We start from the raw sequence: 26,956 nt of genomic DNA on the forward strand, positions 1-26,956 counted from the left end.
TAATCACCTAATACTTTTTAAAACACCACCAAATTAAAAGGCCCAGCAGCTATGTTTTTTGTGTTCTCATGTCTATTTTATTGTTTTTTTTTTTTTTTTTTCTTGTGGTTTCCTCCCTTGCTGTTAGTTTGGTGGAAAATATTTTGCTGTCGTTAATGTGCCTACTCTTAACCTCTTCTAATAAAAAACATCTTTTTCTTAAATAGACTTGGAAACCAAAATGACAGAGGTAGTAGTGTGTGTGTGAGTGTGTGCGCGTGCGTGTGCGTGTATATAAAGTTTACTATTAATTAAAGCTTAAGGAGTTTAATAGGAATAAAATTTATGAGTTTGGTGGTTTCTTTAGGCTGCTGAGAGGCCTATATATTTAACTTTATTTTTGCTTCCGTGTTTAATTGTTGTGTTCTAGTTGAGTAAGGTATTCCTATATACTGGCAGAACAGTCACTGTAAGACTTAAGAGTTACAATATACAATGTATGAAAAGAGTCTATTAATCATCTTTAAGCTAGTATTTTTCATTTTCAAGTAGATTTTAACATAATGATTTATTACATGGATTGTTGCTTAATATGTTGTTATTTTTCCTCCAGGATCGCAATGCTATGCCATTTTTTGTTTATTCAAAATGGGAGCTAATGTGTTTGATACTGATGTGGTGAATGTAGATAAAACAATCACAGATATATGTTTTGAAAATGTAACCATATTGTAAGTATTTTTTAATCTTCAGAGAAAAATCTAAAATTCTTTTTTAAAAGGAAGTTCTTATTGGGTTTTTGGATTCTTTTTATGTTTAAATGTTTAAGTGATCTTTAAATGTTTAATATGATTTAAAAAATTACTTTGTTCAGAAGAAGTCCTTTTCTCTATCTGCAATTTTCTGATGTAAAATAAAAATGGAAATATTGTAATTACTGTTAGCAATAAATATTTGACTTATAGTTCAGTTATTAACTAAGCTTTGCATACAAAAGAATATCCTGTAATGTTATTTGATATAGAGATAATTTAAGCATAAAACAGGATTTTTATCTCATGTAGGATATTTGGTTGCAGAAATACTACAATAGTATGACAACTTTATTTACAAGATAGTCCTGAAGTACATGCTATAGGAAGAGCACTTTGAAATTTTGGGGTGTTCTTTTTCTTATGGTGCACTCCTTTCATGTACTTCAAAACAATAAAAAAAATGGGTGATCCTCAGGGCTGTTTTTATGGTCCCTGCTCTTTTACAGGCTCATTTTATTGTGGTCATAATACAGAACAAGAAAGAACTCCTTGGGTAGCCATAGAAATCATTTTTAACTAACGTAGTTTTTCCTGCCCTCCTTCAAAGGTTCTGTGTGCCTAAATCAATGTGGGATTTGTATTTTAGACTTTTGAAGACATGATCTTTAGATCTAAATGTTAATAGCTACTAACTATTAATATAAAAACTCATATGCATGGTTTTTGCCATTTTCAGCTATGGAGCTAGACAGGTGAGATTTCAGAGGCCTAGTTTTGCCACTCACATAACATTAAAAAAACCTGTAGCAAACCATATTTTGTGGCTTCTGGTCCAGTGTCTCATAGTAATAGTATAGCCTGGAAAAATAAAATGCATTGTTCTGAGTTATAAGTAGTAATGCAGGCCTTCTTATAAGCTGTATTGAACCAAATGAATTTATTTAGGGTCCAAAACATATCCCCAAATGCTTACATAATTGAGGCTAAAAAAAATTACTTTTTTCTTGGTTATCTGGATACATTTATTTCCATTATCAGCTATTGCTAGTGAATTTTTTTTTCCTGCCAAAATCACCTGTTAATGGGCCCTTTTCTTCACATCACTGTGCTATTGTTTGTTTTTATCATGGAGACAAAAATCAGACTTTTTTTTTTTCCAGGGAAAGAACAATAGAAGTTAGGAAGACAACACATGATTTATAATTTTTTGAGAATTCTGTAAATATTTTAAATTGTTCTAAAAATAACTGCTGGCAAATGTTATAAATGTTGAAAAATGTGCTTTTTGTTATGATGATTGTTTTTAATAAGTATTCAATATTTATGATCTCTGGTTTTTCTCTAAGTATTGACTTTTTTAGTCATTACCAGGAATACTGTATGTTTAAAAGTTGCCAAATAATAAACTATAAAAATAGCTGGAAGTTATTCCTGGGATTTATTCAAACTATAGATTGGCCATTTATATCTTTAAAAGTCTGTGCTCCATTTTTTAAATCTCTGAAACTGATGGATCTTCCATCTGCAAGTAACATCTGCTGCTGATGGACCTCTTTTGCAGTCTTAAGTATATTTTATTGTTAGTAACACCACCACAGTCTTTAATGCTAAAGGTAGTTCATTGTGTCTGAAAAAGGGCAAAGCCAATCTTAACTTTTGCTAAAATTGCAGAATTTTGTATATTGATTTAATAAATATATATGTAGTACCTTCTACATTCCAGGCACAATACTAGATTAAGAACACAAAGATCACCCAGACAGCAGCCATTCTCAAGGAGTTCATGCTTTGAAGTATATTTTTTCCCCTATATAACCAGATAGTAAAATGTTATTTATAGTTATTAGGTGCAAAAGTCGGGGCGGGTCAGGGGAAACAGTGAAGAGTGCACTATAAGTGACTCTTTATAAAGAAGAAATGAAAACTAAAGGTTTAGCAGATTTTTTTTGGAAGAACAGTCATTTCAAAAAATTACACTTATAGATACCTTAAAAATGTATTAAAGGAATGACAAGGAGAAATAGTATTGGCAACAAAATAACCAGGGTATTTTATTCTTTCTTTAACATCCCTATGTATATATTGGTTAAACTGAATTAAGATTGCCATAGTTTTGAAGCTGATATCTCTGAAAGTTGCAGTAAGTCTCTCAGGCCATTTAGATGCCAAGTAAACACTGAGAGATTCTGTCTCATTAACGTATTTTAACATAAACTTATTCCAAATTCTTACTTTTCCCCCATAAACCTTGCACTTATTGAGGACATTCTGCAATCTTCTCTTGGCTCCCCTGCAGTCTTCTTTATTTTAAAAAGAAAGTTTATTGTGTATATTTGAGGTTTATAACACGATGTTACAGGATACATATACATAGTAAAATGTTACTATAATCAAACAGATTAACATCTGTCATCTCACATAGTTACTTTTTTGTGACAAGAGCAGCTAAAATCTATATAACAAAAATCTCTAACACAATTTTATTAACATTCGTCCTCATGTTGTTACAGTACATTGTATCTCTAAACTTGTTCATCCTCCATATCTGCTATTTTGTGTCCTTTGACCTACATCTCCCCATTTACTCTCCCCCAATCCTTGCCCATGGTAACCACTGTTTTATTCTCTATTTCTATGGTTTTGAGCTCTTTTAACAAAATATTCCACATATAATTGAGATCATACAATATTTTTATTTCTATGCTTGGTTTATTTGACTTAATATCCTCCAAGTTCATCCATGTTGTAGCAAATGGCAAGATCTCCTTTTTTAAGGCAGAATGGTTGTCTGTTGTGTGTGTATACACACATACTTTATTTTCTTTATCTGTTTTACCGTTGGTGGACATATCTTGGCGATTGTGAATAATGCTGCATTCTTATAGTTTCTTCAGTATCTTGGCTATTGTGAATAATGCTGCAATGAACAGGTGAGTGCAGATAATTTCACAAGGTAATGATTTTATCTCCTTTGAGTATAAACCCAGAAGAAGGACTGCTGGATCATGTAGTAGTTCCATTTTTAATTTCTTTAGGAACCTCTATACTGCTTTCCATAATGACTCCACCAGCAGTGTACTAGGGTTCCCTTTTCTCCATACCCTCGTCAACATTTATCTCATGCCTTTTTGATAATAGCCATCCTTATGGGTGTGAAGTAGTATCTCATAGTGGTTTTAATTTGCATTTTCCTGATGTCAAATGCTGATTTTAAATGTTACATAAACATAAAAGAATGTTGTAATTTTATTTTCTACTGAGTTAAATTTCTAACATTATGAATGCCCTTGTTTTTAGTAATGAAGCAGGGCCAGACTTTCAGATAAAGGTGGAAGTATATAGTTGCTGTACAGAAGAATCTTCTATAACCAACACACCAAGAAAGCTAGCTAAGAAACTCAAGACATCTATAAGTAAAGCTACAGGAAAGAAAATAAGTTCAGTGCTTCAAGAAGAGGATCATGAAACGTGCTTGCTCCTCAGCCCTGCTGTTTTGTAAGTTTTTAATACTGTATTTATGGTGACATAATTACACATTTGTGATATTTTAAAGTATTACATGTGAAGTGTATGTTTACTTTATAAATGGAAAAACATCATGAAACAAAAACAAAACTTAGTTATTTGACATTTACTCAACTGAGGTATCCTTAATACCCTCCTTAAAAGGTAGGACGTTGGTTGAGAGTGTTTTTAGTGATTTAGAATTCTAATGCAAGTTGAATATCCCTTATCTGAAAGCCTTCATACCAGAAGTGTTTTAGATTTGGACTTTTTCAGATTTTGGAATATTTGCATATACATAATTAGATAACTTGGGGATGGCACCCAGGACTAAACGTTATATATATACACACATATATATACATACATACACATACACATACCTTATAGCCTAAAGGTAGTTTTCCATGATATTTTTAATAATTTTATGCATAAAACAAAGTTTTGACTTCAAACATCACATGAAGTCAGGTGTAGAATTTTCCACTTGTGTCATATAGGCATTCAAAAAGTTTCAGATTTTGGAGCATTTCAGATTTTCAGAGTAGAGATGTTTAGCTTGTATCTACCAAAAAAATGAAATGTTGTTGGAAAGGAACTACATGCATGTCAAGGTATTTCTTTACCTATTAATCTACTAATTAAATTGCTCTATGTATATCATGCTTTATTCTTATGGAAAATATTTTATCTCTTTTTAACAAAACCACATGATTATTATCATACTTAACTAAAAAAAAAATAAGTCCTTTATATCCAGTCTATATTCATATTGCCCAATATTGGAAAAAAATCCTGTTTTGATTTGTTCAAATCGGAATCCAAACAAGGTCTACAATATTACATTAAAGTGAATCTTTTAAGTTTCTTTTAACCTACTACAATTTCCTGTCCTATTTTTTTCTTGTCATTATTTATTGAAGAGACTAGGTCTTGTAGAATTTTCCATATTTTGAATTTAGTTGATTGCATCTTTGTGGTCTTTTTTTACATTTTTTTCTGGCCCTTGTATTTCCTATAACCTTGCAGTTAGATCTAGAGGACTGATTAGGTTCAGTTCTCTTTTAGGGGAATACTATTCATATTATTAGATGTACCTCCTACTAGCTTCTAGTAGGAGGCTTTGTCCCACTTTCAGTAATGTTAAAATTGATCAGTGGGTTTAGGTGTTGCCAGCCTAACCTATCAGGTATAAAGTTCTCTATCAGTCTTTTATCTAATGGTTTTTAACAGTCAAGGCTCATCATTTATTATTAGGGATTATAATTTGGTGACTTTATATATCTGCCCTGCATTTTTCTTCCAAACTGGAATTCTTGCAAAGAACGTGTCCTTGTAAACTCTCTGGATACAACTACAATAACATTGGTGGAGGAAAGGGAAGAAAAAAATGCCTGACTCTTCTGTTTACTAGATTTTAGAATATTAAGTTGAAACCGTAGCAATCATGGAGGTGATCAGTGTTGTTTTATTTGAACTCTTGCATTTTCTTTTCTTTTCTTTTTTTTTTTTTTAAAGACAAGTCTGGATCTGTTGCCCAGTCTGGAGCGCAGTGGAGCTCTCAGCTCACTGCAGCCTCAGCCTCCTGGGTAGCTAGGACTACCGGCACATGCTGCTGCGCCTGGTGGCTAATTTTTGTATTTTTCTTGTAGAGATAGTGTTTCACCACATTGCTCAGGCTGATCTCAGCCTCCTGGGCTCAAGCAATCATTCGCTTGCCTCAGCTTCCCAAAGTGCTGGGATTATAGGTGTGAGGCCAACACACCCAGCCTTGAATTTTTATGATGTTTGTGTTTCAATCTGCTATTCTCTTTGATGCCCAAGTTGTTCATCTTTGATCAGTGGGAAACCGTTAAACTGACTTCTACATCCTTTGAGACAACCTAATCTTTGATAGCTTTTTTGCTTTCTGACACAGTAAGATGTTCCCCTTTCACCTTGTATTTTTCTGCCAAGACTTGGAATCACCATTTCTCCAAGGAGCGTGGTTTCCTTCAGATACCTTCTTTAAACATTGTATTTGTTTCTTCACAAATAGTTTTCTGTTGATGTTTCTTTGGAACACTGTTGATCAAGCTGCATTCCTAGAATTTCTTTGCATGTTTCGTAGAGTTGGCTCTTCAGCATGTCAGTAATTTTACTGTATTGTAAAAAGCAAAATGTTTGAGGTATAGATCCTGGAAACGCCAGTCATCAAAATTTAATTAAATTACTCTTTTCATGTGAGATGTATTACATGCAAAATATACTTTGACACTCTAGCATAGTGTCTTTCAATCTCTTTGGATTGATGCTTATGCTAAAAAAATACATTTTACATCATGACTGAGTGCACAGTTATGTAAGCAGATAGATTTTATGAAGTAATTCTTAACCCTTACTATTTACAATGTAATTATCAGGCATTTTCTTATTCTGTTGCTTTCAGTTTTTTTAATGCTGTTTGTAAATCATTAAATTGATTTCATGACCCATGAATCAGTCCCAGTCCACATTCTGAAAAACAGTCATAGAAGATGTCTTTCCAATATAAATGTCATTTAAAAGGAGGCAAGAGACCTTTCATTTTCTTCTCTTAGATCTTAGACCATCTTTAAAACTTTTCTGCATTAATATTATATCAAGGATTTGCTGGAAGGTACTTTAATTCAGTCTAAGGTGGTGGGATTAATTCTTTTTGATGATTAGATAAACAATTCTATTTCCAGGTTTAAACAGGTTTTAGTGCAGAAAGAGACCTTAGAGATAATTACCCAGTTCAGTAATTTTTACATTTTTGAAGTAGCAAAACTCCTATTTTAAAAATGATAGGACCAGTAGTGTCTCTTAGCCAACTGCACTATATGATAGAAAAGTTACATTTTTTCCCTCACTTTCTCATATGAAAGGCAAAGATGTTCATACATAATCATTTCTTTTTAGAAAGCTTTTCAGAAACATTTCTGGAGTTTCATGCACCTTTACAGCATGTAAAAACAGTGAATGTACTTCCTAAATAGTTTAAAACTTCATTGAATGGCCACGAATACTCAATTTTTAATTTCTGTAATTTATTACTTCTGTCACCCAAGAGAGATTAATTTACTCTCTGAGTTTTTGTTTTTCCTTCTGCAATAATAATAAATAATAATATCTCAACTCCATAGGATAATTATGAGATTTAATAAGATAATTCATGGATTTGGTTTATAAAGGAAGCATTTTGTAGTAAGCTCTGTTACCATTATGGTTACTATTTTTACTGTCCCCAGACTAGTGCTTTTTCTAGGCCTTTTTTTTTTTAAACTCATGGTAAAACTTCACGGTTTAGAAACTTGATATAGGATTATAAAATGTAGCCACATGTTTTCATTTAAACTATGTTTATAATTTTATAGGAGATCATTTAAATGATGTTAGAAACTATATTTAAGGCCGGGGGCGGTGGCTCATACCTGTAATCCCAACACTTTGGGAGGCTGAGGCAGGCAGATTGCCCCGGAGTTCGTGACCAGTCTGGGCACCAGGGTGAAACCCTTCTCTAGTAAAAATACAAAAAACCAGCCCAGGTCTAGTCCCAACTACCCAGGAGGCTGAAGCAGGAGGATCACCCAAGCCTGGGAGGTTGAGGCTACAGTGAGCTGTGTGATCATGCCATGAGAGAGAGAGAGAGAGAGAGAGATAGAAAGAGAGAGAGAGAGAAAAGAAAACCATATTTAATCTATATTTCTTTTTGAAGCCTAGAGGAATTTTTGAGAATAAATTTTTTGTGCATTAAGTTCTTTTTACTAGACAGACATATTTATCTTGGAGTATCTATTTTCCTGTTCAGAATTTTTCATTCTATTTGGTTTATTTTTGAATCCAAACACTGATTTTCTTTATGAACATTTCCCCCTTGAAACTTGCATGACATTTGTTTATTTGATACCATTAAAGTTGGTTAAAAGATAAAATAAAACCTTTTACAGCATTTCACAAATCATGTCCTTCTAATACCAGCATTCTGTTGATACTGTAGTATGACCCTAGAGTCTGCTAGGTTAACTCATAGCCCAGGACTACTCTTACCTGATGCTTCCTTAACTGGACCACTTCAGCACCGTGGTAGGAGTTTAAAATTCAGAATGCGTAAGGAGATCATTTTGTGTAGTTAAGTGATCTAGGTCAATGCGAAGATTTCTAATACAGATTTTAGTCTTTAACCAAAATGGACACATATAAAATAATAAAATTTTCCCTAGTAATATGACATGTGACCAAATATAGCCGTTCTTCCTGACAAGAGTGCATTTTTTAGACTACCATTTAAAGCAGCCATTTTTTTTTCATAACATTCCCCTTCCTCCAAAAAAATGTAACAATTGGCCTATTTGATAGAAAAAAAATGTAGCTGATTAAACTTTTGGGAACTCAATATTAGGGTTGGCTAAAAGGAATGAGTGTAATGTTTTAGAAAGAAAATGTTATCCTGACAAGAATGTTTTAAAAGTGAGGTCACTGTTGGTTTTGGAAGCACTGGCATTGTAGTTAGTCATGTTTTAAAAATGAAGCAACTTGGAATACCATAAAGTATTGTTTGATCTGAAAGAAGACAGTGAACATTTTTGGTAATTTTTAGTATGCTCCCTGATAAGATTCATTTATTCATTTTATTGTGGACTTTAGCTTACTAAAATTCCTTTAGCCAGACTTTCCCAGTGCATCTAATAGCTGAATTAACTATTTTATGCTCCTTGATAACTATTTAGTACATTATTCTTTAACTATACATCATTCTAAACAATCATCTTGTGAAAACTGGTAAACTTCAGAGTGATTATTTACTTGACAAAAGATGTATTGTTTCTAAAAAATAAGCCACTAATACTACATTTTAAATATGATTAAACTTATGAAACATGTATCCTAACACTTGTTCAGAATACATGGATTATTTATGTTTTGAGGAACAAGACTTAAAGATTTGGTGATGTGACAGATAATACAGTTTGTAAACGTAACTAAGGAGTTACTCAACTATTGTACATAATTAATTAAATCATTGTAGAAATGATTATCCAGCAGTTATGTCATTTGGTAAATTCAAAGGTTAATAGATCCCTGCACTCAAAATTCTTCCAGTTTAGTAAAATGTGGTCACTATTTGTTTTAAAAGAAAAAGTATCTTAAACTATTTCTTAATGAGTTATAAAGCCAATATGATACACTGGGGCTCTCTTTCCAGTATACCTCTTGCTAGCTACAGGCAAGTCAGTTACCTTCTCTGAACATCAGTTTCTTCATCTGAAAATGTGGAACAAAATATCTGCCCTGCCTATCTCTAGTAGTTTTTTTGAACCTTAAAAAAGATGTTGCTTGTCAAAGTGCCTTAAACTGCACATAGAGATGAAGTATGACAATGCTTTGCATGCAGTTGATTCCTAGGGGTGGTTTTCATCCTGTTACCACTTAACCACATTAATCATTTTGTTAGAAAAATAATAGGCCCAGTGCAGTCACTCATGCCTGTAATCTCAGCAATTTGGGAGGCTGAGGTGAGTGGATCACCTGAGGTCAGGAGTTCGAGACCAGCCTGGCCAACGTGGTGAAACTCTGTCTCTACTAAAAAAAAATACAAAAAATTAACCAGGCATGGTGGCGAGCACCTGTAATCCCAGCTACTTGGGAGGCTGATGCAGGAGAATCACTTGAACCCAGGAGGTGGAGGTTGCAGTGAGCCGAGATCGTGCCATTGCACTGCAGCCTGGGCAACAAGAGCGAGACTCCGTCTCAAAATACAAAAAGAAAAAGAAAAAAAGAATAATAGAAACTTGGAAATAGAACCTAGAAGGAAAAAAAGTTAGTCATAGTTTACTCTAAACCAAATACTTCTTATCAGTTTGAGCTGATATTTTACTTTCAGGTTTTTAAATGTCTAGCTATACTGCACATTCAACTTTCTTCAGAATTTATTCCAGTCTTTACATAATTATTTTGATGGCCACATTATCTGTTATTTGGCTATATCATAGTTTAACTGTTTTTAGAGGAGGCTATCAATAATTTTTTTCATGTTGTTATGTGTCACTCATTGGAAATAGAGGTAAATGTCTTACATATTAACCTTAAAGTAGTTAAAAGATGTCTCAGTCACAATCATTTCTTAAGGCCCAAGAAAAAAATTTAAACATATAGTTTGGTTATCACATAATTTTAGTCAATTCTGCCACACAAATTGCCTTCTAAACATGCCATCTCTTCAGTGCACCCAGTACAGATGCAGTGAATAACATAGTTCCTTCCTATGCACACTAGTAGCAGTGTTTAACATTCTACATTATATTGAAATGACTCTTCCTAAAGTGAAGACTACTCCAATTTTTTTAGTGGTCAATGAGAATAAATTACAGTGTTGGTCCTCAAAATAAAACCCAAAAGTGTCTTCATTCTCTTTCTTTCTGTATCCTACCATTTCAGATATTTTTCTTGATAGATTTAACATACATGTGTTAAGAATAATACAAGTATTAGCCCATGTAATACCTTGACCTCTGGGTTTCATGACCTTGCCCCAGTAATTTTGTCCTCTTTCAATTTCAGCCATCTACCCTCGTGATTGCATTCTAGATCTTGTCATTACTAGTAATTGCATGTCCTCTGTAATCTTTGTAGTAGGTATCCCACTCTCTCCACCATCTCCCACATTTCCAGGTTCTTCCCTTCAGTACTCTGACTCCAGCTTAGAATACATAATTTACTGTTTTATCCTTTCCTAGCATCTCTCTTGTCATACTTTCCTTGGAAAAACTCCAACCTTGGTTAACTCCTACTTTGAGCTCCTTTGCACTCGTACTCATGAGGAATAGATGAAGAAGCAAGAGAAAAACACAGTTATACTTCCTGGTCTTACTTGAGATACATAATCCCTAACCTTAAGTGGGTTCTCAGTATGACTGAGCAATTCTTTTTCTACAGTCTTCTGTTTACCTCTCTTCAAGGTAAGTATTTCACATGTCTTCTCTCTAACCGCCAATATCTTCTCTCTGCCCCTCATTCATAGCTGATGACTTTGTTTCATATGTCATTGATACTACTGAAGTAATTGGGAGAGAACTTAAATATGCTCCATCCTCCAAATCTGCCAGCCTACCCACATCTGCCTCAGCGTTTGCTGTTTCCTTTCTTGTGACCTGCCTTCACTTCATCTAAGGCCTGTCTACTCGTGCACTAGATCCCATCTTCTCACTCACAGTAGGCTCCTGTATGTTTCCTCCCCTCCTATCCTACATCACCAACTTTTGTACAGCATCATTTCTGTATACTTATAAACATGCTGAAATACTTTCAATTTCTTAACTATCCTTCTTGGAAAATAATTTTTTATATTCCTATCTCCACTTCCTCTTCTGCCATTCTCTATTGAACCATTTCATTTGGCTTACCTCATGTTACCTCCATCCCGTCCTACAGAAACTACTCTTGTCAAGGTCAACAGTGATCTAATGTTGCAACATTTGATTGTCAGTTTACTGGACCTTTTGGTATTAACACAATTGATCACTCTCCTTGAAATACTATTTTTATATGCCGTCTAGAATGACACTTTCTTGATTTTTCTTCGACCTCAGTAACCATTTATTCATTGCCTGTCTCCTTTGTTCATTGCTCTTCATTTAATGGAGTGCTCGTGTCCCAGTATTTGGTCCTTGGATTTCACCTAACTAACTATCATTAAATTTCATGTATATACTGATAACTCCCAAATTTATATCTCCAATACCTATTCCTCTTCTAACTCCAGACTCATATATCCAGTTGCCTGGCTGCATCTAGATACTGAAAACAATCTCAAATAATGATCTAGATATCAAAAACAATCTCAAATGTACTTGCTCCAAACTGAATTCTTACCTCCTGTATCTGTTTCTCTCTCAGTCAGCCTCATTTCAGTTAATAACAATTCCATTTTTCTGGTTGCTTGGACCAGAAGCCTTGGAGATGTCTTTAATTCTTTCCTTGCTTTCACATCCTGTCTTTGCACTGAAACTTAGAGAATGTATCAGGAATCTGAACCACTTCTCACCACCCCACCACCACCATTCTATTCCAGGCCTGCAACAGCTCTTGCCTGGTCAGTTTCAGTAGCCTTTTAGTCGATGTCTCCATTTTTCACTCCTGGCCTCTGTAGTCTGTTCTCCACACAGCAGCCAGAGGGATCATTTAATTTTGATACAAGTCAGATCATAGTACATGATTTTTATATGCCGTCTAGAATGACACTTTCTTGATTTTTCTTCGACCTCAGTAACCATTTATTCATTGCCTGTCTCCTTTGTTCATTGCTCTTCATTTAATGGAGTGCTCGTGTCTTTGTTCATTGCTCTTCATTTAATGGAGGGCTCGGAACCTACCATTTGCTGCACATTTCACTCCAAATCCACTGTTCCTTGCCATGCCCCACCAGGACTGTGGTATTGACTGTCTGTCTGCCCCCTACTTACCTTTTGGACATCTCAAATCGCTCTGCCTCCTTCACTACTCCAGTCACACTGTCCTCCTTGTTTGTCAAACACACCTAGCATGTACTCACCTTAGCCTTTATATGTATTGTCCTCTACCTGAAATACTCTTCCTTCTGTTCTTCTTGTAGCTCCTTTCTTCCTTACAGATTTTCACTCAAGTGTTACTTTTGCAGATAGGCCTTCTTCTCCTTGGGCCATCTGAAATAGCAGTCTCCCCTCACCTTAATCCCTTCACCATGCTTTACTTAGCTTCATGGGCCTGATATATATTTTTCTATCTATTTTTCTTCCTGTATAAGACAGGAAAAGTAGATAAATATATAAATGTATGTTTACATATTTATACATTCTCCTCCCCCATTTCGTTGATTATTGTAGTTTTAACACCTGGAACAGTGCCCGGCAAATGCAGGCAACCCCACTTATTGTCAATAATCTTTTCTTGAAAATAACATATTCTGCCCTAAAGTGCTCACAGTGAGTCTACTTCCCATTACTTTAAGTGGGAAACATTATAATGTGTTATCAATTTAAAACTCCTGTTTAGTTTTCTATATAGTTCCATAAAACTCATTTTTCAGGGACAAATTATTATGTTGGGATAATGCTTAACATATTGAACCCTGATAACCAAACAACTAATATGAACGTTAGTGGGCAGTTCGTGTGTAATCACATTTGCTCTTTCATTGTAGTTGCTGTTCTCAATTACTTAGATTGCTTTTTATTTATTTATTTTTGAGACAGGATCTCTTTCTGTCACTCAGGCTGTGGTGCAGTGGCACGATCTTGGCTCACTGCAGACTCCACCTCCCGGGTTCAAGCGATTCTCCTGCCTCAACCTCCCAAAGTTCTGGGATTATAGGCGTGAGCCACCACGCCCAGCCTACTTTGGTTCTTTCTCCACAGTTTTAATACTTCAACTTTTTTGGGATTCATTTTGTGAACAATAGGGGAAAATAAGAGCTTACTGTGAAAGACACTGTAGAAACTTGTTCAGAATAAGTGAATAATAGCAGAGAATGGCCACTTGTCCCTCTCTTAGTTCTAGCAGCAGTAAAGATTTGTTGATACATAGTGAACTTTTGAAAAGCCTAAGTGTGAGTCTGACATTATACCAGTTCAGAACTGTAACTCAAAAATATACTCATGCATTGTTTTGTTTAAAATGTTATGTTGAAATATGGAGACAGAAACATAAATTTTCTTATATAAACATTGACCGAAAACATTGGGTATAGAGAGTTATCTTTGGTCTGTAATGACTGTATAGTAAAAGCCAAGAGGCATTCTCCCAGGGAGTAGTATTCTATGGAGTATGCTGTTATTTATTGAAGTGCATGCATACATTGCATACTTACTAAGTGTATGCATATTTTTTCTTTGTAATACAGAGATCTTATTAAAGATTTAGTAAGAAACAAAGGAGGTTTATGAAACATAACACCTAGCACAATTAATATAAATTCTCATCAGACATCACTGTCTTCTATATCTCTCTTTGTCTCTCTCTCTCTTTTAATATACTCATTGATGTTTTGAGATTTTACGGATTTGAAAAATAAAATAAAATCAAGAAAATCATGAAAAAAATTAGGATTACTAGCATACAAAATACAGTTGTTGCTGGGCGCAGTGGCTCACTCCTGTAATCCCAGCACTTTGGGAGGCCAAGGCGGGCGGATCACGAGGTCAGGAGATCGAGACCATTCTGGCTAACATGGTGAAACCCCATCTCTACTAAAAATATGAAAAATTAGGCAGGTGTGGTGGCAGGTGCCTGTAGTCCCAGCTACTCAGGAAGCTGAGGCAGAAGAATGGCATGAACCTGGGAGGCGGAGCTTGCCGTGAGCCAAGATTGCGCCACTACACTCCAGCCTGGGTGACAGAGAAAAAAGAAAAGAAAATACAGTTGTTACTGAACATAAATTCACTTTTTATCACCACGAAGTGCCAGAGTATGAAATTCATCATGAGAAATTCTAGGTGTTTTGGTAAGAGTGCTATTTTAACATAAGTACCACAAAGGGAACTATAGTGGAAAAAAATGGAATGAGTGTAATGAAGTCCTCCATGTCCTCACACTATAGAAAAAACCCTCAAATCTCTGATGTAGATAACCAGAAGAAGGAGATTCATTCTGTGAAAAATAAACAAAGCTGGATGCTAATTAAAGTGGTAAGGATAGATTTGAATCAGTAATATGCTATTACAGTAAGAAGAGTCACACATGAACTGCACTCAACTTTGATTTGTGTAGAGGCGACTGGGCATTTTAAAGGGAGAATGAGGAAATTGGGAGAGGTTGAGTCAGGCTCAGAGTTAGCTAAGTGAAAAGTTCCAGATAGTGGGAAGGGGGGATTGGTCCATGTGGAACCCACCTGGGTGTTCTAGCTGGTATTTATCAAAATTAGTCTCCTACCCTCCCACAGAGACTGAAAGACAAAGGCACTGTTTTCAGCTCTTGGCTGGAACAAACAGTAAGTTCTTTTGTCAGCCTTGAGTTTTCACAGGCAGGCACTTTAAGAAGACATCTTAGGGATGCAACTTTGAGCTGCAAAAAACAATGCTAGTGTTTGTTCAGGTCCTTAGAGGGCCAGGTTGAGGCCTAGTTGAGAAAAGGACTCAGAGGAGTGTGGCTGGAGTTTGGTCAAGAAGACAGCCTTTGTCCCTGGGAAATTAATGTAAATCAGACCCTGTCATTCCACTTTTTATCAACTTTCCTGCTAAGAATTAAATCCACCCCTCTTCCAAGGGCTCACAGAGCCTCCAGGTGAGCTCATCACTCCCTGTATTTCCAGCCTTGCATTGCACCATGCTTGCTGCTTGCCTGTTGTGCACCAGCCACACTGGTTTTCCTTCAGCCCTCCCTTTGCACATACTCACTCTGCTTGGAATATTTTCCTGCATTCTTTGCTTGGCTAGATTCTTTTATGACTGGATAACTGTTACCTCCTCAGAAAATCCTTCCCCAGTTCACCTACCTACCACAGGTCCTCAGTTTTCTCATCTCCTTTGTTTCTTTCATAGAAAAAGTTGCATTCCAACTTGCAAATGCTGGTATTTGGTTTATTCCTATGCCTACTCTTTTTTTCATTCTGCCTGCATCAGAATGTAATGCTGGATCTTGTTTACCATTGAATGCCCATCACCTAGCATTGGACTTGGCACATTTTAAGTGTTCAGTAAATATTTATTAAATGAATGGGGACCCCGATGGCTCACGCCTGTAATCCCAGCACTTGGGAGGCCGAGGCGGGCAGATCACGAGGTCAGGAGATCAAGACCATCCTGGCTAACAGGGTGAAACCCAGTCTCTACTAAAAATACAAAAAATTAGCCGGGCGTGGTGGTGGGCGCCTGTAGTCCCAGCTACTTGGGAGGCTGAGGCAGGAGAATGGCGTGAACCCAGGAGGTGGAGTTTGCAGTGAGTCAAAAAAAAAAAAAAAAAAATGAACGGGGACCCTTCAGAGAAACATTTGTGTGAATTAAAACAAATAATTTGCAGGTTTTTATTGACAAAATATAGAGATAAACTTGCTAAATCAATAACTTGTATCATCAAAAAATATCATTACTATCTAAATTTTTTTTTGTGGTAAAGCATTCTTGAGTATACATTCAGAGGCATTAAGTATATTCACATTGTACAACCATCACCGCCCTCCATCTCCAGAAGTTTTTCATCTGCTCATGCTGAAATTCTGCACCTACCCTACACTAATTTCCTTATTCTTTCCTCCTGGCAGCCACCATTCTAGATTCCATCTCTATGAATTTCACTACTCTAGGTACCTCTTATAAGTGAAATCATATAGTGTTTGTCCTTTTGTGACTGGCTTATTTTCACTTAGCGTAATGTCTTCAAGATTCATCCATGTTGTAGTATGTCAGAATTTTCTTCTTTTTTAAGGCTGAATAATATTCCATTATGTATATGTATGTGAATATACACACACACAAACACACACCCCACATTTTGCTGATTCCTTCATCCCTGGATAGACACTTGGATTTCTTCTACTTAGGCTATTGTGAATAATGTTGCTGTGAACATGGGTGTATAAATATCTGAGTCTCTGCTCTCAGTTCTTTTGGGTGTATATCAGAGTAGAATTGCTGGATCAGTAATTTTATATCTTATTTTTTGAGGAGCCACCAAAATGTTTTCCATGGAGGTTGTATCATTTTACATTCCCACCAACAATGTACAAAGGTTCTAGTTTATCCACATACCAGCTAACATGTGTTGCTGGGTTTTTTTGTTTGTTTTACTAATCTTAATGAATATGAAGTGATATCTCATTGTGGTTTTGATTTCCATTTCCCCAGTGACTAATGATACTGAGCATCTTTTTATGTTTTGTTGATCATTTGTCAACAAAAGAGAAATAGACATTTCTGTCTTTAGAGAAATGTAGTGCATCAGAATGTAATGCTGGATCTTGTTCTCTCTTTGAGGAAAAGTCTATTCAAGTCCTTTGCTTATCTTTAAATCAGGTTATTATTTGTTGTTGAACATACAAATATTTTGTGTAGTAGTAGAAATACAAAAATACTTAAAACATGTCTTCTTTCTTACTATTAGTGGTGTAAAGTATAATTTGCTAGCTCACACTACCCTAACCTTGGAAAGTGCTGAGGATAGTTTCAAGACCCATAATCTGTCTATTAATGGAAATGGTAAGTATAGTATATATTTTACTTATTATATATATTCTGCCTATATTTCTAATTATAGTATGTTCCCCTCAAGTGGATATCGGCTTAAATAATGGAGACATGAGTGATTCTGTTGGTTCTTTCAAATATATATGCCCCTCTTCCCCAAAGGAGAAAAGTTTCTTTTCCTTTCTCTACGCTGAGATTTGTTTGCAAGGCTTAGTGGGAAAAGAAGGGTCTCGGGTACGCTCAATCCTTGTTTTTGACTTGGAATTTATGACTTTACCACTTTCTAGCTGGAAATTAAATACCTGACTTATTTTGAAATTTGAAATCAAGGAAGCCAGCCTTTCTGTTAGTAGGAAGCAGAGAATGTAAGAAAGAGAAAGTAGGGTTCCTTAACCTTTTTCTCTTTGGATGGTAGTGGTAGTTATAGTTTAAATAAATAAAGATATAGGAAACTGAAGAAGGGGGTTAGGTCATTAAGAAGATTGGTAAAACTTAGCATGAGCACTTGCCACTCTCCCAGGTTATTTTACTCGTGATGAAAAATATGGAGCAGTACTGGTAAGGCAGTTTGGAAATATGATTTGGGTTATTTACTTTTGTTCATTTTCTCCAAGCAAATAAATAAAAATACGTGGTAAATGTCCTAATTATACTTACTGTTGTAAGGATTATGGCTTTGTACTGATAAGGTTGATAATGTTATACCAATATTTTTATATTTTTTTGTTTCACAATGAGAAATTATGTTAAAAATATGGAAAAGTTCATGAAATGTAAATATATAGTTTAAAAAATAATTAGGAAGCTAGGTGTGGTGGCTCTTGCCTGTAATCCCAGTTCTTTGGAAGGATGAGATGGGAGGATCACTTGAGCCAAGGAGTTTGAGACCTGCCTGGGTAACATAGTGAGACCCTATCTCTACAAAAATTTTAAAAAAATTAGCTGGCCATGGTCATGCGTGCATGTAATCCCAGCTACTCAGGATACTGAGGTAGGAGGATTGCCTGACCCCTGAGGTTCAAGGCTGCAGCAAGGTATGATTGTGCCACTGTTCTCCAGCCTGGGCTACAGAGCAAGACCCTGTCTCAAGAAATAGAACATATCAAGAAACAGAACATTACTACCACTCCTTTCCCTCAGTTACCCTAGGTGTACATATGTCTCCATTTTTATGGTATATACTTCCTTGTTTTTCTTTATGGTTTTATTAATACCATCTTTGTGTGCTTCCCTAAATAATATAATTTTGCCTAATTTGAACTTTGGTATGGAATCATGTTGTCTTGGTAATTTGCTTTTTGTTCATCATTCAGTATGTATGCTTTTCATTACTTATAGTATCTCATTGTATGATAATATGTATTTATCTCTTAGACTGATTTAATTATTTTTAATAGTTACAGGGTTCTTCACTTTTCTATTTCTTGGGTCAGTTTCAATAAGTTATGTTTTTATAGATACCTACACATTTGATCTAAACTTTGAGATTTATAGGCATTAAATTTTCTATAATGTCCTTATATCTATTAATTTTCTGCAGCCTCTGTAACGTTGTTCCCTCTTTTCTATTCCTGATACTTGCTTTCTGTACCATCTCTGTTTTTTAATTCTCATTCTTGTAACAGATTAATCAGTTTTATTCAGCAATGTGTTCCATATTTGTTAACTATTTGTTAGGAGTAATGATTGTAGTCTATATACTCTATATTACTACAAGAGGTGTGATAAAATCTCATTCTGTGATTGTGGACTTTTTGACCCATAGTTATATCTATTTTTGCTGTATATAATTTGAACCTTTGTTATTTGATTCATGTAACTGTTTAATTGTATTTTCTTCTTTTACCTCAAACTGTACTTATTTTTATGTTACAAACATGCCTCTTCACACAGCATTATATTGGATTTTAATTTTTCTCTAATTTGACAATCTTTTTTTTTTACTGAAGCTTTTAGTCCTTTTGTATTTAATATCAAATAGCTGTATATTTGGGTTTAAGTCTATGATAACCTATGTTTTCTATTTGTCTCACCTATTCCATGGTTATTTTTTTCTTGCCTTTTAAGGCAATTTTTCCTTGTTTGAATTAAAGTTATACATCCTTTTTCTGATTTTTTAGAATTTACCCCTAAAAATTTTATTAATCGTACTTATTAAAAACTAAATAGATAGTTTTGTGCTTTTCTCAGACAATACAAGGACTTTAGAACAGTTAAACTCTTTTTTCCCTAACCTATGTGCTATTGTTATATATTGTAATTCTTTTTTTTTTTAAGCAAGATATTTTATAGATTTAATACTTACTTAGATTTACCTACATGTTTCTATGACTACTTGTATCTTATGCCTTGTATCCGGGATACTTTTCCTTCTGCTTGAAGTATAAGCCCTAGAATTTCTTTTAGTGTGTTACGCTGATATCAAACTTTTTGCTCTTTTTGTTTATCTGAAAGTGGCTTTATTTTGCCTCATTATTGAAGATGTTTCTTAATTCTGCAGTTTTAATTTTGTCTTGTTGAATATCGAAGATATAATTCCAATATTTTTGGCTTCTATTATTTTATTACAAATATTGTAAATAATTTGCCAGTGTGTCACCACTATGAGTGTAGTCTTTTTATTCCTTTTTGCCTTTGGTTTTCTAAAATTTTACCATGGTGTAATTAGGTGTAGAGTTTATTTATGCTGCTTGGAGTTTGTTGAGCTTCTTTACGTTGTTGGTATGTTTCATCAGTTTGGACAACATCTCACTTATCTATTTGAAACTGCCTCTGCTGTTGTGTAGCTTTAGTCCTTTTTGCATGCCTGTTAAACCTATGTTAGTCTTTTTCATTATATCCTTCATGTTTTTTACTCTTTATGATATACTTTTCAACTAACTTACAGATATTTAGGACATAAGCTATTCATAAATCTGAGATTGCCTATATAAACAAGTTTGCTTTCAAACTTTTAAATTTATAAATCACAAAGTTAATTTCAGATGTATTACTGAAATACATGCTTTTACAGAATTTTTATTTCATTTGCTGCCTGTTTTAGGAAAGATAACTTTTGTTTATTTGTGTTTGCATTTTGGAATAGTATGTATTATGCTTGTGCATTCATTTTTCCCAGATTAAGCCCCTTATTTCTAAAATATAGCAGCTTTAAAAATGTATTAATGAAAATGATTTGAATAGTCTCAGAACATTGTCGTGTGCTATTCTATAGTAGAATCTTGGGCAGGTAAGTTTAAAACTTTTTGGTTTTACTACAAACCTTTGCTGCCTTGCATGTATATATTAACTATTTTTACAAAAAAAAAAATTCTGGGGTAATTAAAACTTTTGGGTAAATAGTAGTTATGGCCAGTAACTAGCCATTTTGTGGGCACTACCAACAGGGCACAGCGAAAACTTTAAAAACCTTTTTTTATGTGGTCCAGTGTGAACTAAGGGCCATATGTTGGGTTTTTATTTATACTCTGATGCCTAGAATCATTTAATGCTTTCCTCCATACAGATAGGTAGTACACAGGTAGGTATCTTCATTAAAGGAGTATCTTAATGTTTTTTTGAAATAAGTTTTTTAAACAATGTCAAAGTTACAGAAAAGTTGCAAGTTGAATGTCAAGATTTTTTTTTTTTTTTAAATTAGAGATGGGTATCGGTATATTACCCAGTCTGGCCTCAAACGCCTGGGTGCAAGCACTCCTCCCACCTTGGCCTCCTGAGTAGCTGGGACTACAGGCACACATTACCATACTCAGCTTGAATGTCAAGATCTTTTTTTTTTCTCAAAAAAATATGAGAGCAAGTTGCTTACATGATAGTCTGTATCCCAAAATGCATTAATACGTATTTGCTACTATCAGGACGTTCAGCTACATCACCATCACTCTCAAAGTCAAGAAATGAATACTAATACATTACCACCATATAATCCTCGGAGTCCATTCAAGATGTTGCCCATCGTCCCAATAATGTTCTTTATGGCAGAGGGATACAGTGCAGAATCATATATTTCATTTAATTATCATGCTTTTTAATTTTCCTTCAATCTGGACTAGTTCTTCATTCATTGGGCTCTAATGATCGATGTCAGGCTCCTCTTCCCAGGCATACCTCTTCTATTCTGCTTGCTCAAGACAGAGTCCCAAATCTAGGCTGCACCCCAGTGTTATCACCCTCTCAGCCCCTTCAGCTGCTGATACCTCCTGCAGGCAGCCCCTGCTACTTACCATTCTCACTCTGCCTGTCTCCATCATCCCTTTCTTTTCTTTTCTTTTTTTTTCTTTTTCTTTTTTTTTTTTTTTGAGACGGAGTCTTGCTCTGTCGCCCAGGCTGGAGTGCAGTGGCGGGATCTCAGCTCACTGCAAACTCCGCCTCCCGGGTTTACACCATTCTCCTGCCTCAGCCTCCCGAGTAGCTGGGACTATAGGCGCCCGCTACCTCGCCCGGCTAGTTTTTTGTATTTTTTAGTAGAGACGGGGTTTCACCGTGTTAGCCAGGATGGTGTCGATCTTCTGACCTCGTGATCTGCCCGTCTCGGCCTCCCAAAGTGCTGGGATGACAGACTTGAGCCACCGCACCCAGACTCCATCATCCCTTTCTAGCACACCACAGCTCCTTCTCCAGTCTTGGCACAGATGTTTATGTTGGGGTCTCTACCTAATGGCTTATGACTGAATTGTTCAGCAAGAGAAGGGGAGGAGGAGGGGTCAAAAATGTTGATTAAGTTATCTTAAGTTCTCTAAAATAATGTTTTTTGTTTTTGTTTTGCTTTGTTTTTGAGATGGAGTCTTGCTGTGTTCCCCAGGCTGGAGTGCAGTGGCCAGTCTGAGCTTACTGCAACCTCTGCCTCCCGGGCTCAAGCCATTCTTCTGCCTCAGCCTCCCAAGCAGCTGGGACTACAAGCATGCACCACCATGCCCAGCTAATTTTTGTATTTTTAGTAGAGATGGGGTTTCACCATATTGGCCAGGCTGATCTCACTCCTGACCTCAAGTGATCCGCCTGCCTTGGCCTCGCAAAGTGAAATAATGTTTCATTTGGAGGATCACCTTTCTAATTATTATAATGAAAATTAGAGCAAAAATTAGAATTTGACAAACATAAATTACTTTATCAGAATGTTTTTATATTAAATGAGATCACATTCTCTGAACAACTTTCGTTGAATAATTAAAACCAAACAAGAGACTAAAGAGTTCATACTTATTCAGATGGTAGCATGCTGTAAACTATCAGTTATAATATTATCCTGTCCTTTCTATTCTCGTATTTGATTTTCTCACTAAATATGGCACTGGTATTTGGGTAGGATAGGATGAATCTTTACATAAAAGTAATTATAAAATATGTTCTGTACAAAGCAAAACAAAATTGTAAAAAGAGAAAAATCAAAATGTATGATGACCTTAAATAAACTTATATTTATAACTTGATTGTTTTTCTTTCTCCTTTAAATAGAGGAGTCTTCATTTTGGCTTCCCCTATATGGCAACATGTGCTGCCGACTAGTTGCCCAGCCAGCTTGTATGGCTGAGGATGCATTTGCAGGATTTCTTAATCAGCAGGTTAGAGGACTTTAAATATCCTACAACAATTGTAGCTCTACTTTAAATCTTAATATACTGGCAGTTGTTTCACCTTCTGATACTGAGAAATATTTTTTAAGTCTTTTTTTAAATGTCAATTTTCTAAATGTTATCAGATATAAACGGTAGGGGATGTGGGGTGAAAAGAATGACAAGGCAGGGAGGCATCTACTGCAGTGTTGATGTCTAAGGTGCTACCTCTCCATGCTCCTCTGCTTCATTAATAGCAGCAACAGGATAATCAGCAACAGAGGGCTCCTTGTGGAAACTGATGAGGTCTGCTCAACACCTTTCGCATAAAGGTCTTTCTGGCAGACAGCGTTTGGCACGGTTTAGGACTCTGAGCTTCCAGAGCTGCCTCTGTGCCACCTACTCCTGATTTATTTATAACATAGTTATTTATATTCAGTAAATAATTAATTGTGAACTTCAATGAATCAATAGCTTTTTCTAAAAGATTCCATTAGGAGGAAAGAAAATTTGCATTCTTACAGGGTAGTTGACATTTTCCGATGCTCTGAGAACAGTAAGGGAAAATAATATTTTGAATATATAGAATTGTTTTTATAATTTTCCTGAGTCATTTGATGAATTGCCATAGAATTCTAAGCACTAATTTTTAATCAACTAGCTTTTCTAAAACACCATTGATCTATGGTTTTATGTGTGTAAAAGTTAGGTGGTGATTGTTGCCTCCATTTCACTTAATGCCTTTAAGAATTCCAAACTTTTCTTCTCTGATATTAACATACTCTTGGATTTGGGGCAATTAACCTTTTGTATATCAAATTAATGGATAATTCTATCACATTTTAAAAATTCTAAATAATTTAACTTTGATAAGTATTTTGATGAATTTAAAGTGATAACTTAAAATTGATAGTCTCTTGATTTTTTTTTTTTCCAGCAAATGGTAAAAGGTCTGATTAGTTGGAGAAGGCTGTATTGTGTTTTGCGAGGAGGTAAACTCTATTGTTTTTACAGTCCAGAGGAAATTGAAGCTAAAGTGGAACCAGCTTTGGTAGTACCCATTAACAAGGTAAAGGAAATGCTATTTTTAGAAAAAAAGATACATCTTAGGAAGTTTGTTTTTGTATGTGCAGTTTACATTGTTGTTGTCTTATAAATAAAAGAGAAGCAGTGGTAAAAACAGATTACTTCATAAATGTGATTTAGTCTGTTTCTGTTTTTCTATTAGAGCTTATCTGTTATAAGAAAATGTATATTTCCTAAGAAAACATAGTAATGGACATTTATACCAGTAAATAGGTTTTAAAGCAGAGAATGTAACTTCGCATTAACGGTATATTTAAATTTTTTATGAATTTATTTAAGAGATTAAACATAAATTGTTTAATTGTTTAAGCTCATGTTATAGTGATGCTTTTTCTAGTTAGTATTCAAATGAAGCCATGAAAAGACATTCTTGACTATACTTCCTGATTTCTTATGGGATTGATGGGCATTTGTCCAATCTTCTGTCAGAATAGAAAAGCCTGCCAGTCCATTTAGAATAGTTGAGTGCTTATACTGCATTTAAAAAGTAGTACCACACCACCTAATTTGTCAAATATATATATAGTGGTTTGATACAAAGGAGACTATTGAAATCTAGCTACAGTTTTTTCATCTAGAATCCTATAGGACAACTTTCCAGTATAACGCAGACTTAGTTTCTTCTACTTCACGGTCTTAAATTTAGCTTTGTCTATTATTTAAGTCTAGCGTTGATTAGAGGATTTTTCTTTCCTCATTTTTTAGAGCATTCCTACTCTAGAATAATTGCATTTCTAGACTGAAATATCATGGTTTTTGCCTGTAGGCTGCCCCTAATTGTTTCTAGTTGTTCTATTTTGCTTGTCTTTGGCATGAAGTGTGTGATAAAACATGAGGCATCACATTTGTTCTCCTTATCTTTGAAATTATCCTTTAAAGAAGAATGTAAAGTTGTATGTCCTTTTATATAATACCTGTATTCCTGAACAGCCGTGGGTACCAGTCTACTAATCTATAAAGACTTGAGTTTAGTTTCATGATCTTTTCCAATAATAACATTTTTGTCTATTTCTATTCTGCTTTTAGAAATTACATTGCTTTTTACCTACAGGAAGTCTTTTAGTGAGACCTTTTATTATATAAATTCACCTAATTTAACTGTTTTGTTTAAACTGTTTTGTTTTGACAAAATAAGGACATAATACCTCAGTATTATAATGAATCTATTTTGGCTTAGAAAATTAGGTTTTTGAAATATATAATTTTATTAATGAAAAATTGACCTGCTTTTTTCATTACTTGCCAACTTTTTATTTTGTTTGGTTTGTGCAGAGTTGTCTTTCCTGCCAGTTTTTCACACTTTAGTCTTTTGAAAATTTCATATGGAAAAACTGAAACAGAATAATGAACACCTGTATACCATTCATCTAGACTCTTCAGCTGTTGTTAACATTTTGCCACATTTGTTTTCTCTCTAGTTAAAATTTTTTTCGGAACCATTTTAAAATCAGTTGCAAATAACAACATTTCTTCTCTGAATATGTTAGCATATTTCTCCTAAAACCGAGGACACTTTTTCGTCGCCATAATAGTATTGTGATGCTCAAAAAGTTTATTGTTGATACTTATTAACTAATATACAAAAGAAATTGCTCTAATTGTCCCCACAATATCCTTTCTAATTTTTCTTTATTGTTTGATCCAGGACCTCATCAAGGATCATGTACTGCATCTGGTCAGCATTTCCTTGGATTCCTTTCATCTAAATTGTGCCCTTCACCTTCTGCCTTTATTTATTTATGCCTTTCATTACACTGACTTTTTTTAAAAGTCCAGGCCAGTTTTCTTCTTAGAATTTCTCCAAATCTATATGTAACTAATTATTTCACTAGATTCGGCTTAAATAATTTTGGTAAAAGTTCTATGTATATGATTATGTCTGATTTGGCTTTTACTAAATAGCTGAGGAGTAAAAATGAAATCCTAGTTTTTTTCTTATATTTTATACCATATAATATTCAGTCATAAAATAAATTAAAATGTAATCTAAACAAATGATATTTTTAAAGTCATTTGTTTTATTTGAAGACAGTCTGGAAGGAATTCAACTCGCCTTATCTCAGCCCTTTAAGATAGGCAAAGCAGGTATGGCAACCCTGTTTTATAGGTACAGTATTTGTTTTACAAGTGAAGAAATAGACTTAGAGATCAGATAGGACTTTCCAACTAGTGAGGAAAATTATATGGCTCACCCTTTTCCTAATGAGTAGGAAAAAATAGATAAAAATTCATGGACTGTTTTTGCTATTTCCTCATAGGCATACTGCTAGACTAGATTAGGAAGGCAGAATTAGACTTTTTCCTCTCTTCATATCACTGTAAATCAATTTTGAAAGTTAAAAAGTAGTTGTAAAATGAGGTTCTGAGCATGAAGCCACAGTAGACTTATAGGCGATTGCTTAGACATGTGTGGAAACTTTATGATTTAAATTTAAGAGAACATTTATAATAAAACTGTGTTATTGTAATCAGTGTGTCTGTATTTTCAGTCTGATGACAAGGATCTAATTCCAGAAAAGTGGTGACAATGTTTATATGGCCTGACTGAATTGACCTTTTTTAATTGATTTACTTTTCCTTGTGGTAATAAAGGCTGATGGCCAGGTGACTAATGAGATTTTGTAGTCAATCAGTGCCATTGTTAAGATGACTGAAATCAGCAGACTTACAAATTCCAGTGTTTCTTCCACAATTGGCCATTACATATCACAGAAAAATTATTAATTTAGTAATTTGTATAGATTTAGCCTTGTACTTAAAGACAATGTGAGCTACATTTGACCTTGAGGACTGGTGACTCAATTATCTCTTCCATTGTATATAACTTCTATCTAAAGTACAAAAGAGCATTTTATAATTAGAACTTGAAATAAGAGTTAGTGTTGGAAAGATATATTTTTTATTATTATAGATTATAAATAAATAT

At 34.7% G+C, this 26,956-nt stretch overlaps 1 protein-coding gene across 2 annotated transcripts in view; it reads left to right on the top strand.

Moving 5' to 3' along the window:
• RTKN2 (rhotekin 2) overlaps positions 1 to 26,956 on the top strand; it is a 148,718-nt gene that overhangs the window by 34,884 nt on the left and 86,878 nt on the right. For both annotated transcript variants that reach the window (XM_007963328.3, XM_073019113.1), the window contains exons 5-9: positions 593 to 710; positions 4,032 to 4,229; positions 17,310 to 17,404; positions 22,847 to 22,953; positions 23,882 to 24,013. In XM_007963328.3, the coding sequence (XP_007961519.2) occupies positions 593 to 710; positions 4,032 to 4,229; positions 17,310 to 17,404; positions 22,847 to 22,953; positions 23,882 to 24,013 (650 nt within the window). The remainder of the gene's footprint in view (positions 1 to 592; positions 711 to 4,031; positions 4,230 to 17,309; positions 17,405 to 22,846; positions 22,954 to 23,881; positions 24,014 to 26,956) is intronic.

This window comes from Chlorocebus sabaeus, chromosome 9, assembly GCF_047675955.1.
Source record: "Chlorocebus sabaeus isolate Y175 chromosome 9, mChlSab1.0.hap1, whole genome shotgun sequence".
NCBI lineage: Eukaryota > Metazoa > Chordata > Mammalia > Primates > Cercopithecidae > Chlorocebus > Chlorocebus sabaeus.